Raw genomic sequence first — 17491 nt, forward strand, 5'->3', positions numbered from 1 at the left:
GAATGAGATTCATATTTTGAAGGAAATGTTGGAAAAATGGAGAATGTAGGGATATTTAATGAAATGAAGCATTGGAACATCCCTATCTTGCAAAAGGAGAGTTTAGAGATATAGGCTTTTAATGAATGGAAGGCAGAATATGAGGGAATCGTACATATTGTTGTTCAAAAGATAGGAAGCAAGGATTATCTCATTGAGGCCATGTATTACAATGAAATAGACAAATTGATCTAAATACATACATCTTATACAAAGTTTAATATAGATGTAAGATCAACAATGGATAACAAGTGTAAAAAATCTCTAGGCAGGATCAAAGTTATCAAAGAATTTTAATGAGCCATAGGATTTACAATGCACAATTGGGATGAGAAGTACTACCAAATGGAAGATGTGGACCTAGAGAAGAAAGAAGAAGAACAAGGATAAAGTGTTTTTTAGTGATCAAGCATATGTCAGGTCATAGGTCATGGGTTGTTTGTGGTTGATTTAGAAATTTTACACAATGGTTGCAAGTTATGCTCATTTAGCTAGGCAAAATCTTCAATCGTATTCTTTTTTCAAGTCACAGTACCAATATTTGGCCTCATCAACTCCACTATTTGTCTATTATGCATGTGTCCTTCATCGTGGCCAACATTGTTTTCTAAGTAGGGTCATTTGTAGAAAGTTGATTTTCTTTATGGTTATGGTTTTAAAAATATGCCTTTGGGAATATTTTATGGGATTTTATCATTTATTTGACAAGCAGTGATCAACCAAAGGCTTGTTTTTGCTCCTTGTTTCTATAAAGGGCATTCATGATTGATTCACAAAGATTCTAAAACTTTTGTGTTTTGTATTCATTAGACAATAGTAAATATACATTAGTTTATAGGTATTTTGTTGGAGTCATACGTTTAATGGATTGAAGATTGCACATTTGAAGGAATTAATGAAAATCTCATTATGTGTTGTCTCTTACAATTTTCTCTCTTAATTGTGTGAACATTGATTTGAATTTGATCATAATTTCCAACATAAGTGATTTCGATTCACATGCAAATAACCACTCTTTCCAAAAATGAAAGCCACTTTTTCCAGATCTCGAACGTATTATATAAATTTAAGAAAATTTCTCGTTCACAATGGCATTGCATGAATTACAGCTGAAGTGCTTCAGCACATTCTCAAGTTCAAGGAAGCCACAATTCAACCTTGTGTTCCAAGACCTTGAAAATCGACTACAAAACTTGTCAGCATTGTTTTCCAAGTAGGGTCATTTGTAGAGGGTTGATTTTCTTTATGGTTATGGTTTTAAAAATATGCCTTTGGGAATATTCTATGAGATTTTATCATTTATTTGACAAGCAGTGATCAACCGAAGGCTTGTTTTTGCTCCTTGTTTCTATAAAGGGCATTCATGATTGATTCACAAATGTTCTAAAACTTTTGCTTTTTGTATTCATTAGACAATAGTAAATATACATTAGTTTATAGGTATTTTGCTCTGATACTGATTCGTGGCCCTAGTGCCTGGCTTCCGCATCCGATACGGACGGATGTGGGAAGCCTGCGGGTGGCTTTCGAGCAACACCCGCAAGGAATCCGAGAGCATCCAAACGCATCCACGGGAGTTAGGCAGAAAACCAATAAAATAAAGTATATTTTAACTTAAAACTATGAAACAACATGTGATTAAAAGCATTTTTTAAAGCATTTTTTCACAATAAAACCCTAAAACGACCCTAGAAGACAACATAGAAGCATTCGCAAGAGTCATTTTAGAGTTTTGTTTGCACCTACAGCCACTCCTTCATTGTGAAGCTAAGTTTAGCATTTTCGAAGAGGATCGATCGAAGAGGGAGAGATAGCTTTCTCAAAGAAGTTTAAACCATTCAAGATAAGTGATCAATCCTTTTCTTGAGTATTTAGATGAATTTTTTTTAGTTTTTGATGATTTTTTTAAGTTCTTGAGGATTTTTTTAAACTTTTTTTTCAATTTTTTTTTTTTTGAAAGATATGTAGAAGCAACTTTGGGTATCTATTTTAGTAGTTTTTCTCACTTCTTTCCACTTGTATGCATGATCATTGATGTTCATCGTTGTTAGGAACTATTTAAAATTTATTTATTTTCTTATAAAATAGGTTGCAAAAAACTAGGCAAGAATGGATACCGGTGGTAGTGCTAGTCAAAGTTCAGTGGGGGGCCAAGGAGGGGAAGGGACTGATAATTTCAAAATTGATGTAGGTTCTCCTTTGTGGAGACATACAACACGGATATCACAGGTTTCAGGAGGTGGCTCATACTATTTGAAGTGCAATTATTGTCAAAGTAACAAAGGAAAACTTTTCAATAGCTCATATTCTCGAGTGAAGCTTCATTTTATGGGCCCTGCTGGCAAAGGATTTGGAATGTGCAAAGGCAAAGATGGTACTGGGATGACTAGTGCGAAAATACTTCCATTTGTAAGAGAACAAGAAGCTGTTGATGCATTGATCAATAGATCAAAAAAAAGCTACTATCAAGGTCCTTCCTCAAAGAGCAAGCCAAAGACACACACTGAACCAATGGCATCCTCCCAACACCCATTCTTGCAGGTACCTGTGCCAGAAGAGGATGAGGAAGAAGTGGAAATTTCAACCCGTAAAAGAGGCCCATTGGACACCGCATTTAAAATGGGGGCAAGAGACCGCGCTGATGAAGCTATTGCACGTTGCCTCTATGCGAATGGGCTTTCTTTCAACTTGGTGAGATCACCATATTGGAAGGAAATGGTGGCAGCAATCAAAGAATCACCAGCTGACTACACAAGCCCGGGCTATGAAAAGGTGCGTACAACTTTATTGCAACAAGAGAGGGCACATATAGAGAGAGACCTTCAACCAATCAAAAAATCTTGAAAAACTTCGGGTCTAACTATTGTGTCAGATGGTTGGAAGGATACAAGAAACCAACCACTGATTAATGTGATTGCAATTTCCCCCAAAGGGGCAATGTTTTTGAAGGCCATTGATTGTGAAGGGCAAGTGAAGGATTCGGAATTCATTTCTAGAATTCTCATTGAGGCCATTGAGATGGTGGGTAGTGAGAATGTGGTACAGGTGGTCACTGACAATGCCAAAAATTGCAAGGGTGCGGGTGCTTTAGTTGAGAGTCGGTATGACCATATTTTTTGGACTCCGTGCACTGTTCACTCCCTTAACTTGATCATGCAAAAGATTGGCACTAAAGTAGATTGGGTGAAGAAAATATATGAAGAGGGGGAGGACATACAGATGTTTGTGACCAACCACCACATGTCACAATCCATTTTTAGAACATACTCCAAATTGGAGTTGCTGAAGGTAAATTAATTTTTTTAAATTACTAAGTTTCATGATTTTGTAATTTAGTTCAAAATTAAAATTTATAATTATATTGTCAATTGACATATTGTTAACTTGCTTAGGTTGCTAGGACCCGTTTTGCATCTCATACAATCGTTATGAGACGACTCCTCAAGGTAAAAGATTCATTAAGTCAAATGGTCATCGGTCATCAATGGGGTGTATGGAAGATCTCAAATTCAGAAAGAGCACAAAGGATCAGGAATTTGATCTTGAATGAGAGTTGGTGGGCTCGTGTGGCATATGTATTGGATTTCACCAAGCCCATCATGACCATGCTCTGTTTTGCTGATACAAATACACCTTGCTTAGGGGATGTGTATGATGGCATGGACACCATGGTTGAGAAGGTAAAACATTCTATACAAGCACATGAGAGTGACCCCACACAATGTGAAGCCTTATGCAAACAAGTGCAAGCAATTATCAACCATCGTTGGAATAAGATGACTACCCCATTGCACCTCCTTGCATATGCCTTATCTCCTAGGTACTATAGTGAGGAGATAGTTGGTATGCCGAGTAGAGTTGCACCATTTGCGGATGAGGAGGTTGCTGAGGGGTGTCACAAAGCCCTTACAAGACTCTTCCCACTGGAAGAAATGCATGAAAAAGTGAGGGAAGAATTTGGGTTGTTTGCTTCGGGGTTAAAGCATTCTCCATTTGCACTAAAGGACCAAAATAGAATGGGAGCTATCACATGGTGGTACATGTATGGTCAACCTTTCAAGCATCTACAACCTCTTGCAATCAAAGTCCTATCACAAGTAAGTTTTTTATTTTGTTTTGTAAATTTGTTTTAAAATTTTATGTTTACACTTGCATTGTAGAATTTAGTGTTTCACACATTTTATAAAATTTATTTTCTTTTCATTTGTATGTTTTGTGACAACTATATAGGTTGCTAGTTCTTCTGCTGCTGAAAGGAATTGGAGTACATACTCCTTTATCCATTCGGTGAAGCGCAACCGGTTAGGCTCTAAGAAAGTTAAGGACTTGGTCTTTGTCCACACCAACTTGTGTCTTTTGTCACGTAAGAATGATCATTACAAGGAAGGGGCAACAAAGCTTTGGGATGTAGCCCCTGAGTGTGCAGATTTGGATGTAACACTTCATGATCTTGTTACAGTTGGAGACGGTGATGATGTTAGTGTGGCACGTGGTGCATCTAGCATAAGTGGAACCATGCTTGGTTCAAATGATCTTTCAGCAGTTGGAGATGACAATGAGAATGTGAATTTTCTTGCAAATCCCTATGATTCAGAGCCAGACTCTGATTGATTGAATCTTCAGACTTCAATCATTTACCATGTTTTTAAATTTTATTTTGTTGGAATCTTGAACATGACCTATTTGAACTTATTGTTTAAGAGTCAAGACTAAACGCTAATGTTGGACAAGCACATATTGATATTGATATATGAATATCATATGAATTTTGAAATATCTTGAATTTTGTTTAAGGGTTCAATTAACTGTTAAGTATCATAGATTCATAGTCATATTATGCTTTATCAAATGATTTGTTTTTGTATATTTCTTGCATTTCATTGCATATGTCAATATATACACACACACACACACACACACACACACACGTTTCCTCCCGCATCCGCATCCAAAAAAAAAAATCCCCGCATCCCGTATCCACTTCCGAAATCCGCTTCGGAATCCGCATCCGAATCGGTAACTTAGGTATTTTGCTGGAGTCATATGTTTAATGGATTGAAGATTGCACATTTGAAGGAATTAATGAAAATCTCATTATTTGTTGTCTCTTACAATTTTCTCTCTTAATTGTGTGAACATTGATTTGAATTTGATCAGAATTTCCAACATAAGTGATTTCCATTCACATGCAAGTAACCACTCTTTCCAAAAATGAAAGCCACTTTTCCCAGATCTCGAACATATTATATAAATTTAAGAAAATTTCTCGTTCACAATGGCATTGTATGAATTACAGCTGAAGTGCTTCAGCACATTCTCAAGTTCAAGGAAGCAACATTCAACCTTGTGTTCCAAGACTTTGAAAATCGACTACAAAACTTGTCGGCATCGAGGGCGATAACATTTATCATCCTGTTTGATGACCAACATAGTAGTAAATTAATAACATTCTATGACAATACAGCAAATTAAATTTGTAGTATTTGACCAGCACAGAAACATGAATGCATTTTTCTTTAAATGCTTTTCACCATGTCTTTGATCTCACAAAGTTTTTCATTCTTAATTTGAAAGAAATTTCCTAAATAGAAGCCTTCTCAAAAAAAGCAGAATAAAAAAGCATACCTTCATTATCACCAGTAACCACGTGTAACACTGATGTATTTACTCTTTCTTTTGCATTTCTTGCCTGACCATAAGACAGCCAACGTTCATGTGAGAGCAAACAAATTTATTGGTCTAGATGCCATGTAAATGTGGACCTAATGTGCATCAGATCAAAATGGTTAAATCATGTGGATAAACTTCAACCTCAAAATGAAATTGAAAATTATCTTACATTAAATTATGAATATAATTCATTATAGGCTGCTATATGCCATTAATATTCATTCTTGTGTGTCATCCATATTTCACATCCAAGTAGTACCATCTCACTCATATACACCCTCATTGATGCAGATCAAAAAATTAACACAATTCATGTCTTCTATTCTCATTGGAGTAACTTACTTCTTGTTCCCAGTCTGTACATGATGTCACAAGGAATAGTAGAATTGTTTGCACAAAACCACCGCAGATAATTCCGAGCCAAAGTCCCTGAAATGTCCATAAAAATTTTGGCATAAGCAACATTTAAAATGTTTAAAAAGGAATAATGTTAAAACTTCAAATTTGTAAATAGCAGAATTTTGCCTGCAACCTATACAGAATATGTGCTTTCGTTACTTTTGCTAGGAAAAATATGATATAGGAAACATTTGAAAAATCTCTTCCATATTTATTTCTTTGGCAATTGATTTATGATTTTATATGTCATATTAGAGAAAAGGCAAGCTTCTGATGGCAATAGTTTTTGTGTAGCATAGTCTACAACTATGTAGCAATGAACTCTAGATAATAAAATATACTGAGTTACTGGCTTCCCTGTTTGAGGCCAGGCTCCAGTTCTGGTTCCAGTTGGAGCTTGGTTCCAGTCTGGTTCTCTTCTAGGTCTGACCTGGACTCTTATGGGAGGAACCTGGGTGCCAAGGCAGAACCTGTGTACGAATCACACTGTCCTCTACCCAAATCATTTCTCCTTGTACAACTTGCACAACTTGCCAAGAATGCTGATTTAGATGTCACAGTTGCACAACTTGCCCAGGTCTATGACTCTATAGATGAACAAGAGGCAGCTCTTGCACATGACATGGACATAGTTAATGTGAGTACCATGGAGTGTGGTTCAAATGAAGCTGAACCAAATGCTGACTTTGATGCCTTTGATCATAATGAAGTTGAAAATGTATATTAACTAATTTTGGATTCCGGTTCAGGTGCAGGTTCGAGATTCCGGTTTGACATTCGCTCAAAACAAATTTGTGCTAGGTTCAGGTTCATTTTGGGTTAGTCCGTACAAGTTTTTTTTTAAAATTATATTTATGTAAAACTATGCTTCAGCAAATACATTCATAGTTCATACACCACTATGCTAATATTAAATGAACTTAGCAAAATACACCACCACATATTAATGATTTAATTCAAATAACATAACAAAATGTCAAAATGCACCACCATATCAATGCTTATGTTCAAAAACAATAATGTCAACATTATCAAACAGTTGTGTGATCAAAATCATCAAAAATCATCAAACTAATCATCATCATTATGTTGGCATTTTGCAAATTAGAAGCACAAATACTGCCACTAGCAGCCTCAGGCCCAGCCTTAGGATCAGCTTCAACATCTCTAAATATCTCACAATAACCATCATCAATTGCAAGTGCATCAAAGTGGGCTTCCAACTCTGCAGACTCGGATTCAACATCCCAATGCTTTGCCTCCCCTTGTTTGTAAGGATTCTCTTTGTGTGTTGTGAGCCTCAAGTTTGAATGTGCAAAGACCAAGTTATCTGCCTTTTTCGAGTTTAGTTAGTTGAGTTTTATTGAGTGGATGAACAAGTATGTGCTCTAGTTCCTGTCTAATGATGATGAACTAGCAAACTGTCAAGATTTACAATTTTGAAATCAACTAGTTAAAAGTTTTGATATTCATCAACAAGAATTTAGAAATTAGAATCTTAAGATTAAATAAGAAATTTTGATGGCAATGGATTGCAAGCACTAGTACATTTGTCCGTAGAAGTACCACAATTTATGAGCATCTGCATTATTCTTGTCTTCAAGAGCTTCAAGATCACAATCATCGGTGCTCACAAAACTCATAAATTTAGACCTCATTGCAGGTCGTAGGTGCTTGGGAAAGAGTCTTCAAAGGGCTGCCTTGTACCATGAGCCACTTTAGGATCGCTATATTGGGCAAATCTAGTGGTACTCCCCTTGAGGACTGATTGGCTATAGAACCTTGGGCTCAATGCAAAGGCAAATAGATGCAAAGGGGTAGTCATCTTGTTCCATCTCTCTACCATGATTACTTGTAGCTCCTTCAAGAACTTCCAATTAAGATCTTTCTCTCTCTCATTTATGATATTTCTATTATCCTCAATCATGGAGTCAATGCCATCATATACCTCACCCAAGCAAGGCCCATGCTCAATATAAGCTCGATTGACTTCAGAAGGTACTCAGTGCAATCCCACCAAGAGTCAATGCCTTAATGGTAGTTGTCTTTGCATTATTGGATTGCCTCCATATTCTCCAATTAGCACTAATTACCATTCTAGAGAATGCCTCTTTAATCTTGACAAGGCGTCTCAAAACAATAGTGTTGGAGGCAAAGTGGGTCTCAACAACCTATTTCAAGATCCAAACAATATCAAAGTAAAATCAAGTTTAAAATTAAAATTTAAAAGCATAGAAAGTTTACTAAACTAAAGTGACTATATTTCTCAAACATGTTTAGATTTTAAACAATTGAACTTACCTTCAAGAGCTCCAATTTTGAGAATTGTCTAAATATGGCTTGCGTCATATGGTGGTTCATGACAAACATTTGGATCTCCTATGACTCTTTATACATTTTTTTAATCCACTCAATCTTAGTGCCATTTTTTTGTAGCATTAGGTTGAGTGAGTGCACAACACAAGGTGTCCAAAAACTGTGTTTGAAGCACTCCTCAACCAATATGCTGGCAGCCTTACAATTCTTGGCATTGTCAGTTACTAACTAAGCAACATTTTGTGGGTCAACTTGCTCAATGGCTTGGACAAGACAGTTTGCAATGAGGACCACCCTCCACCTCTCCTTCACAATCCATAGCTTTCAAAACTTGTAGACACTACAATAACATTCACCAAAAGAAAATTTCTCACATCGTTCTATCCATCAGATACTATTATCACACCTGTTTCCATCCATCAATCTTTGATGGGCTGCATGGAAGCCTCTATAGCCAAGGTAACGAGAATCAAGGACAAATCGAATCGCAAATCGGCCATATCGGAATCAAATTGGCCACGAATCGACAAATTAAAAATACCCTTGAAAATTACTGAGTAACTTATTTCATAAACCCTTTATTGCTGATTCGATTCACCGATTCAAAAAATATCATTTGGCTTGAATCGAATCGCCGAATCGCATGAATCACATGAATCGTCGCAATTCTCATTACTATGCTCTATATTAAACCCCTTTAGAGCCTCATTAATTGCTCTCACCATTTTTTGCCAACAAGACGAGCGAACAATATTAAATGAGAATTTATTTGCAGAGACGCATCTTGCTATCGCTTGATCAACAATGTCTCTAGCTTCATTTTGAAATGATGTTTCCAAGGGCACTATTCTCTCTTAATTGCAATTGGTTCTTGAGAAGAACGCAAGAATGGATGGCCCTATGTGATTCGTTCATTGGGAGTGGTCGTTGAAGCAATAGACGATGTTTTTCCTTTCTTCCTAGCATTTTGCAACGGATGAGAATTTTACCTCCTAGCAGCTTTGTTTGCTTGCTTTCGTTCTTAGATGTATTTTTCACAATGCAGCTTGGAAGGAGGGTTTTAGGTAGCACTCCATCAAATCTTGGCTTCCCTGTACAAAATTTAATGCCTTTTTGAGGAATAAAGCACAAATATGCTTTCACTCTACTATAAAAGGTACTAGATTCCTCTTTGTAGTGGCTGCAAATCCGCCCATAACCTTCTCCACTTGGCATTGGTCAAACCATTTTCACAAATTGTCGTAATGGAGAGCGCGTGTCTATTTTGAAGCAAGGGTTACCGGTGCTAGAAGAACTTGAATCCATTGCTGGAAAGTAGAATCTACAAACAACAAACAATGAAACAAAACAAAAATGAAAAAAGAAAATAAAACTAAGAAAATCATTTAGTTTTGTAAAAAATACAAAAAAAAATATCAGTCACAAATTATGGATGAATATGCATATTCAAACATTTCATTTTGTTAAAAAACGTAAAAGAATCATTATAAGCAAATAAAATATTAAATAAAAAAGGTAAAAAACTTACTTGTAGCTACCCATTGGCTCTGCATAACACCAGAAGACCTTACAGTTGCTGCTCAAAAAACATAATTTTGGAATCCCTGTGTATTGACTATGGCCCACATTTTTGGAGTGGTTGTGTATTGCTTGTGGCTCATGTATTGCCTCTAGCCCACATTTTTGGAGTGGTTGTGTATTACCTGTGGCCTTTATTTTTGTCTGAGTGCCTATATATTGTCCTTGGATGCCTGCGTTTTCGCCGTGTATTTGATGCTTGTGTTTTTCCCGTAGAAAAGAGGATGTCATGTATTCGAGAATAGAATGGCTTATCTTCGTGACTTTTAGGTTTCATTAAAGACAAAAAAACAATATTAACAATCTTTAATAGAAGACAAAAACAACATCACTATCACGTGAAATTCCCCAAATTTGCCAAACATTCAACCAAGGGCTTGCGAAGCAATTTTGCAGCAAATGACTTTAAAAAAAAGCAAATTTGGATCGACTTTGAACTACATACTAACGGCAACCGAATCGACTTTCAATTCCAGGCTTGACTAGCAAATATGGTAACTTAGAATATTAAATATAAAATATGGCTTGTACTTTTGAATTCTCATTATGTAATGACATATATATATATATATATATATATATGCCAAACCAAAACCCAAGGAATTTTTCTTTTTGCCAAACTTGTGTACCCAAACCGGAATTGGATTCGAAATCGAAACCTGTACAAGAACTAGGATTAATAACTAAGGAAATATAATATGAATTTAGCTTTATGCTTACAAGTTACAACTAGGTGTAATGTAAGAATTGGCGATCAATAGTAAATCTGCCTTGAAATCTCCCAGGATGTTGGGGAGTGTAATAAGAAGTCAGGATAGAAATCAAAGTTTGCCAGGAGATCAATCTTGTAATCCGACAATGAATGCATAGGTTCTAGGTGGAAAATGAATTATGTAATAGGATGAAAAATGGAAAATCATGCATAAAAGTTAGAGCCAGCCACGAGTTCAAACAAGATTGAAGGAGGAGGAAGACCAATATTTGAATTAGATATGCATGTAAGTGCAATATGAAGTCCTACCACAAGAAACATACACTACAGTAGGCTCAAAATGGTCCCAAAATGAGCACAATTTTAGGTTTACTTTTTTGGACAGTACACTGGTTGATTTTTAAGCATTTCTAATTTCTAGCATTTCATTTTGAATGAACAACTTTGAAATAAATGGACTAATATTTCCATCTTTGGGTGTGAATGCTTCACAGCATTCTCTATAACAGGTATATTTTCAGGCTACTACTGAGAATGATTTTGCCACTTGACAATGAAACAAACCAACTCCTCAGAATTAGGAGGCAGGACACACCAAATCCTCAAAATCAGGAGGCACGTAGAATTGTATTTGCTAAAAGAAAATTAAGAACTGATTTTTTTAACCGCTCGGACTTTTGGAGAGAACAGTAATGTGGATGCTATTTTCAAAAAAATAGTATTGAACTGGAATGTGTGAATAAGCCAAATGGAGGTGAAAATAAAAGTGGAAGGTATGCAATGATTTAGAATGGAAGTTTAGGAGAACGAATTTTCTGTGAGACATATTTTTTTGAGATGGGAGCCCTCATCTATCTATATCTTTTTCTAAACTATAAATATAAGATTTGCTACTATATATTGTCTACTGTCATTATTTTCTTATGTGGCAGTTTTAGTGTTGGTGCTGCATTAGTTGGTATCAGAGCAATCAGAGATCTTTACCCTCTTAAGTTCTGTTTTCAACTGTTCTTTGGCAGTGGAGATGTAGTAAATCCAATGTGAACCAAGCTGAAAAAGGCATTGCCAGTCATCCTCAACAATGTTCAACAATCTTGCATAGATGCTCTAGGCACAGGCAAGTCAGAGAATCCCAATACACATGCACAGCAAGGATTTCACAGAGGGAGGGAATGCATTTTACAGCTATCTCCAAGCCTTATGCTAATCAACTGAGCAAAGGAGAGAGATGGTCTTTTTAATGGTCAAAGGCAGAAAATCTCACCACCTTCGTTGAATCTCACCAAGCCCTAAGAAGAGACAAAATAGGAGATTTTGATAGAGAGTGGTTTGAGAATAGAAAGAGAGGCAACAAATAGTGGAAGGAACTGTGAACATGAAGAAATAAGAAAAGGACGAAGGAAGAGAAAAGGGATGTGCATAAGAGGAAAGAGAAGACCAGTACGAGGGAAAGTGGAACAAGACAACAACCAATAATGTGCGAAGAATTTTGTTTCAAGGTATGGTTGAATGATTTTATTTTAAGCTGCAAGGAGGTGTTTTTAGGGAGAGATTTGTGAACTGAAGAAGAAAGAAGATCTCTATCTTAGAAATCTAGACTCCAAATAAGTAGAGAGTCTGGGTTGATGAGGAAATCTGTCTGTAAACAAGAACCATGTGCAGAGGAAGTTAGATGTAGTGGGAGAGAACCTCTGAATGCTATTGACTGTGTGGGAAGATATAATCCCTTTCATCTTGTAATGTTGCTGCTATATGGGAATGCCTGAATGTTGTCATCTATTTATATGTTAATGAAGGAAAAACAATTTTGCTAGGAGCTTAAAATAGAAAGAGGTGTGATAATTGGTTTGACGTGTAAAGTTGGCCAAGCAATGGAGGACCATTGATATGGTCTGTTACCTTCTACCTTGTGGAAGAGCATCTTATTTCTAGGCAGGTCTGTGTGGGGAAGACTATTGTCATGGATGAAATACAAACAAAGTGGATTGCGGAAATTACATATTTACAATGCATTAGTAGCTAGAGTTCTAGAAGACTTTGTGAGAAGAATTTTATTGGCCTAGTGGGCAGATATTGTTATGGTTGATGGAGTTTTATCATAATGTAAGAAAGAGGATACCCAAACTGGAAGAAAAGAATCAGACAAAGGCAGAAGCATGATCAAACCAATGACAGGAAAAAGAGTTGTGAAAATTAGAGTTTGAGTAGGAGGAGTTATGGTTCATGTTGGAGGGGTACGAGGCATGGAATAATGAGAAGGTAAAGAAAAAGAAATCTAAAGAGAAGGCATTGAAGAGTTGTGATAAGATGAAAAAGAACGGTGAGGATAAATAATCACTTTACGAACAACAGTTGTGTTTAGAGGGAAAAGTTATAATAGCTAATGGTTGGAATTATTAGAAAAGGGAAATATTAGATAGCTTGAAGAATCGGTAACATTGTTAGTGGATCAAAGAATGTGATCTTCCAAGAGTTTCAAAGAGCAAAGGTATTATGGTAAAATAATGAATGTGTTATTAAACAAAGATCATAAATGATATATATATAAGATACAAGAGAATGTTTCTATAAGGGACAGGAGAGGAAATAGAAACATTCTTGTAGAGTGAAAAAGAAAGTTTCTGTAACGAACAGAAGGATTTTATGGAAACATTACAAAAAGAGTGACCATTAGAAAAAAACAGAAGAAAGAGTAAATAAAAACTATCTAATATCATAATACCCTCCCTTAATGGTCAATCTATCTTCAAGAAACAAAAATTTGCATGTCCTCAAAAAGCGTAAAAGGCAGCCTCGACTTGATAAAAGAGGTCTGCATGTTCTACAATGTTGGCTTGGGGATTGAATGTTGGCTTGTGGTTGCAATCCCCCATGCTTCCATTGATCAAAAGCAATGCGAGTCCTACAATCTTGAAGCACATGACCAAATTTGTGGCAGTAATTGTACTGAATGGTCTTCTTCTTGGAGCTATCCTAAGACGGAGCTGATGAATGAGATGGGCCTTTATCCTTGTGAAAGGATTGGGCTGAAAACGCTTGTTCAAGGGAGGACGGAGGAGTAATACTACCAAACTGTCATTTCCAAAGATCCTGCTGCAAAAGTTTGGTGCACAGATTTGAGAACTCCAAGTCAACATTAGTTGCAGTAGTGTTGAGCGTCTCAATAAAGTGCTCATAGGACGATGGTAGGCTTTTCAGAGTAATGACCACCATGTCCACTTCCTCCATTGTACGACCAATGGCTTCAAGCCGATCTCTGATCTCCTTAATCTTTAGAAGATGTTCATGTAAGGACATGTGCTCATCCATAATAATAGAGAATAAACAATTCTTCAGAAAGAAGGCTCTTCTTTTATCTGATGTCTCATGGAGATCCTTTAGTGTTGTCCAGATCTTTGCAGTTGTCTTCCCAGACGGTACTTGAGGCAATTGATCATCAATAACTGAATGCTTAATAAGCATAACCGCTTCACGATTACTCTCATCAAACTTCTCGAGTAGCATCGACTATAGTAGGACGAGTCTCAATACCTAAAACAAGCACCTCAAGGCAATGGTGCTCAAAGATCGTCATCATTCTCTGCTTCCAGGTGTTGCAGTTCTTTCTGTTGTATCGTTGACTGCCTTCCAAGAGAATATTGGTGAGAGATGCCATGACACATTTTTTGATGCAAAAAAACTTAAACATCAAAAATGGCATGAACTTTGAGGTAGATTGACAGAAGACCCAAAAAAAATGAAAGGACACCTAGAAGAGATTAAAAAAACCCAGATAGAATCTGTTGTTAGTTTTTAATTAGGCTAGCTCAAAATTGAGGCATGGAAACCCAGAAAAAAGAGAGACTAAACTAGTTGAGATTTGCAAAAGTCCACTAGGAATATGCAATATTTTTGTTAATCTAACATAGGAATCAAGGGTTTTCAAAAAAAACTTTGTTGGATTAAAAAACTTTAAAAAATTTGCAAATTTCTTTAATAGATGGCGGATTTAAAAAAAAAGGCAGATTTTAATTCGTTCATGGGGTTGTGTTAGCTGAAGAAGGCAGAAGATGAACATAAAAATCACAAGAAAGGTCAAAGAAGCATCACATTTGAGAAAAAACGTAGCAGAAAAACACTAAATATGGCAATGAAATTTGCGCATTTTGCAGAAAAAGAGACCGTGGGTGAATAAAAGAGGTTGCAGAAGACCAAAAAACACCTAAGTCGTTGATAAGAAACAAGAAAAACACAACCAGAAGTCATAGACACTTCTACAACAGAAGGAAGATGCCCATAATCTTGAGGAAAAAATATTATCTTATTGACTTGGGATTTTGCATAAGATGCAAATTTTAAACACACTTGGGCAAATATTTTGAGAATTTTTAACTAAAAATTTCAAAAAAGAAATTAAATTTTTTCGAAGAGGCCAGGAATTCGCTCTTATACAATATTATGGTAAAATAATGAATGTGTTATTAAATAGAGATCATAAAAGATCTATGTATACAAGATACAAGAGAATGCTTCTATAATGAACAAGAGAGAGGAAATAGAAACTTTCTTTAAGAGTAAAAAAGAAAGTTTCCATAACGAACAGAAGAGTTTACGGAAACATTACAAAAAGAGTGATCGTTAGAAAAAGACGGAAGAGAGAGTAAATCGAAACTATCTAATATCGTAATAAAAGGTACATGGATTGGATGAAGATAAAGAGGATGAGTGGGATTGACTAGTGTTTGTTAGAGTAAAAGGTTAATTTCATTTCATTTATTAAATTACCTTTACTCCCTTCTTAAGATTTCACTTTATGCACCTTGCATTTCTATTTAATAATTAATTAGTAATTATTAAATGTTATTTACCTCTTAGGGTTTCCCTTTTAGGTTTTCGGTCTCCATATGGATTGATCAATTGTAAATTTATTTATTCTATTTTGCACAAGTAAATACAATCTTCTTGTTTATTAAGCAAACCCTTCTCTCTCTGCCTTTCTTACTTGTAACAAGTTATTTGCATGCAAGATACCCAGGGATCTGTGGATTTGTTCATTATCAAATCCTACACGGTATCAGAGTCGGATCTATTGTAGCTTATTCAGTATCTAGAAAAAAAAAAGAACAAGGGTTTGACAGAATAGATTTGGCATTTTTTAGGTATTTTATGCAAAAATTAAGAGGTCTCTAATTTTCAGAGCACATTGAGGCCAAACAAACCTCACGGTTGGATTCAAAAGGCATTGAAACCCCCATTTTCATATAAAATTTATCAATTTTAGACAACATGGACTAGTGAGGCAAAAACATTTTGCATAACAGGGCCGTACGGCCTCTACACGCAATTTGAGGCAATAAAAATCATTAAAATTGCAAAAAAAATTTGCAAATTTGCAGCTTTTTGATTACCACAATTACACTAACTACAATTGCCTCCATAGCTCAGCAACCACTACCACACTGCCATCCCACCGCTGCCTCACCACCACTGTACCTCCGCTCATCCCATGCTCAACCAAAGTACCACCCGAGAGCCACCACCAAAGGCCGCACCGCTCGTGTAACAACCCGATTTGCCGGTCCTAAATAACAAGTAATATACTTGAGAAATTTAGTTATTACTTCAATTTCATAGGAAGACAGTTATATCAGTCATATTCATGTGAAAGAGATTTACCGTTAAAAACAATTAAACAAAATTTCTTAACTAAGAACTTAAAACATCATCAATGAATTTACTATAGAAATTAAAATCCACATACCATGGAATTTGAATCAATAAATCATTGTAGGGATGTTTCTACAATCACCCAAATTAGTCCACAAATACTACTATAACAATATCATATAATAACTTCCATTCAGTACCACTCTATCAAAATCAAATGTTGATTACCATTAAATACCACTATATAAAATTAGGGCATCGCATACCAATGTATTAATTAGGGCATCGATTACCATTGGATCATTTAAGGCTTCAAATACCACAGTATCACTTGGGGCTTCAATTACCATGGGATCATTTAGGGCATCAAATACCACTATATCATTCCTTTCCTTCCAATTGCTTAACTGTGACAATAACTCAAGATTAGAAGTTATGCTCATGTTTATTATTCACATAAATGAAAGTTTGATATATCAATTTATCAGATAAATCTCTCTTGCATCTAAATGTAAAATAACTATAACAATGATATAACTCAATTATTCTTACCTTCATCTTGCATGTACGTCATAAAAGTAACAATACCTATTTTTGACAACAATTGAATGTATAGCTTACTTTGTTTGTTGTACGTCCGACAACTTGGGGAGAGGTGAAACATTGTCAAGGGCTTAACCAACCAACCTTGGACCTTAACTTATTCCCCACACAATCTCTAACGAGAAAGTCCCTCCCTATCTAGAATTTGGACTTGGAACATCTGTCATCTACCAAGCAATCCTGGTATCTACACCACCCGACTTGACAGTAGGAGTTACATTAACAGGATCATGCATAAGCTATTAAATAATTCATATTAAAAAAATGATAAACATTGATGTCATAACTAATTATTGTTTCATGTTATTGCAGATTTCTCTCTCACCTCATCACCCATTTCCTTGGCTACACAGCTGGGTGAGTCCCAAGTGTTCGGAATTCTCAAAACAACCGGTTCTGTCAATTATACAAGAAGATTACATGCATCCAACATTTCACAATCTATGATTACATGATTATGTTCTCTTAAAGATTTCAGAAGTGATTCTATTATCCAGTGGCAAAATGATTTATGGATCCATACTGTGG

At 35.9% G+C, this 17491-nt stretch overlaps 1 protein-coding gene across 3 annotated transcripts in view; it reads right to left on the reverse strand.

The window, feature by feature from the left end:
* Positions 1–1054: 1054 nt before the first annotated feature.
* LOC149572790 (protein DETOXIFICATION 16-like) overlaps positions 1055–17491 on the reverse strand; it is a 71454-nt gene continuing 55017 nt past the window's right edge. For 2 of the 3 annotated variants that reach the window (XR_016359977.1, XM_089813862.1), the window contains 3 exons: positions 6052–6138; positions 5665–5728; positions 5262–5451 (listed from right to left, as the gene is read on the reverse strand). Coding sequence is in view for 1 of the 3 variants with exons in the window: in XM_089813862.1 (XP_089669988.1) it covers positions 5447–5451; positions 5665–5728; positions 6052–6138 (156 nt within the window). In the remaining 2 variants the exon portion in view is untranslated. Of the gene's footprint in view, positions 1197–5261; positions 5452–5664; positions 5729–6051; positions 6139–17491 lie in introns of those variants that run through there. The other variant, XR_016359976.1, reaches the window with a different exon arrangement.

The sequence above is a fragment of the Cupressus sempervirens genome, chromosome 2 (genome assembly GCF_028749045.1).
Source record: "Cupressus sempervirens isolate cs-2001-9-10 chromosome 2, ASM2874904v1, whole genome shotgun sequence".
Classification (NCBI taxonomy): Eukaryota; Viridiplantae; Streptophyta; class Pinopsida; order Cupressales; family Cupressaceae; genus Cupressus; species Cupressus sempervirens.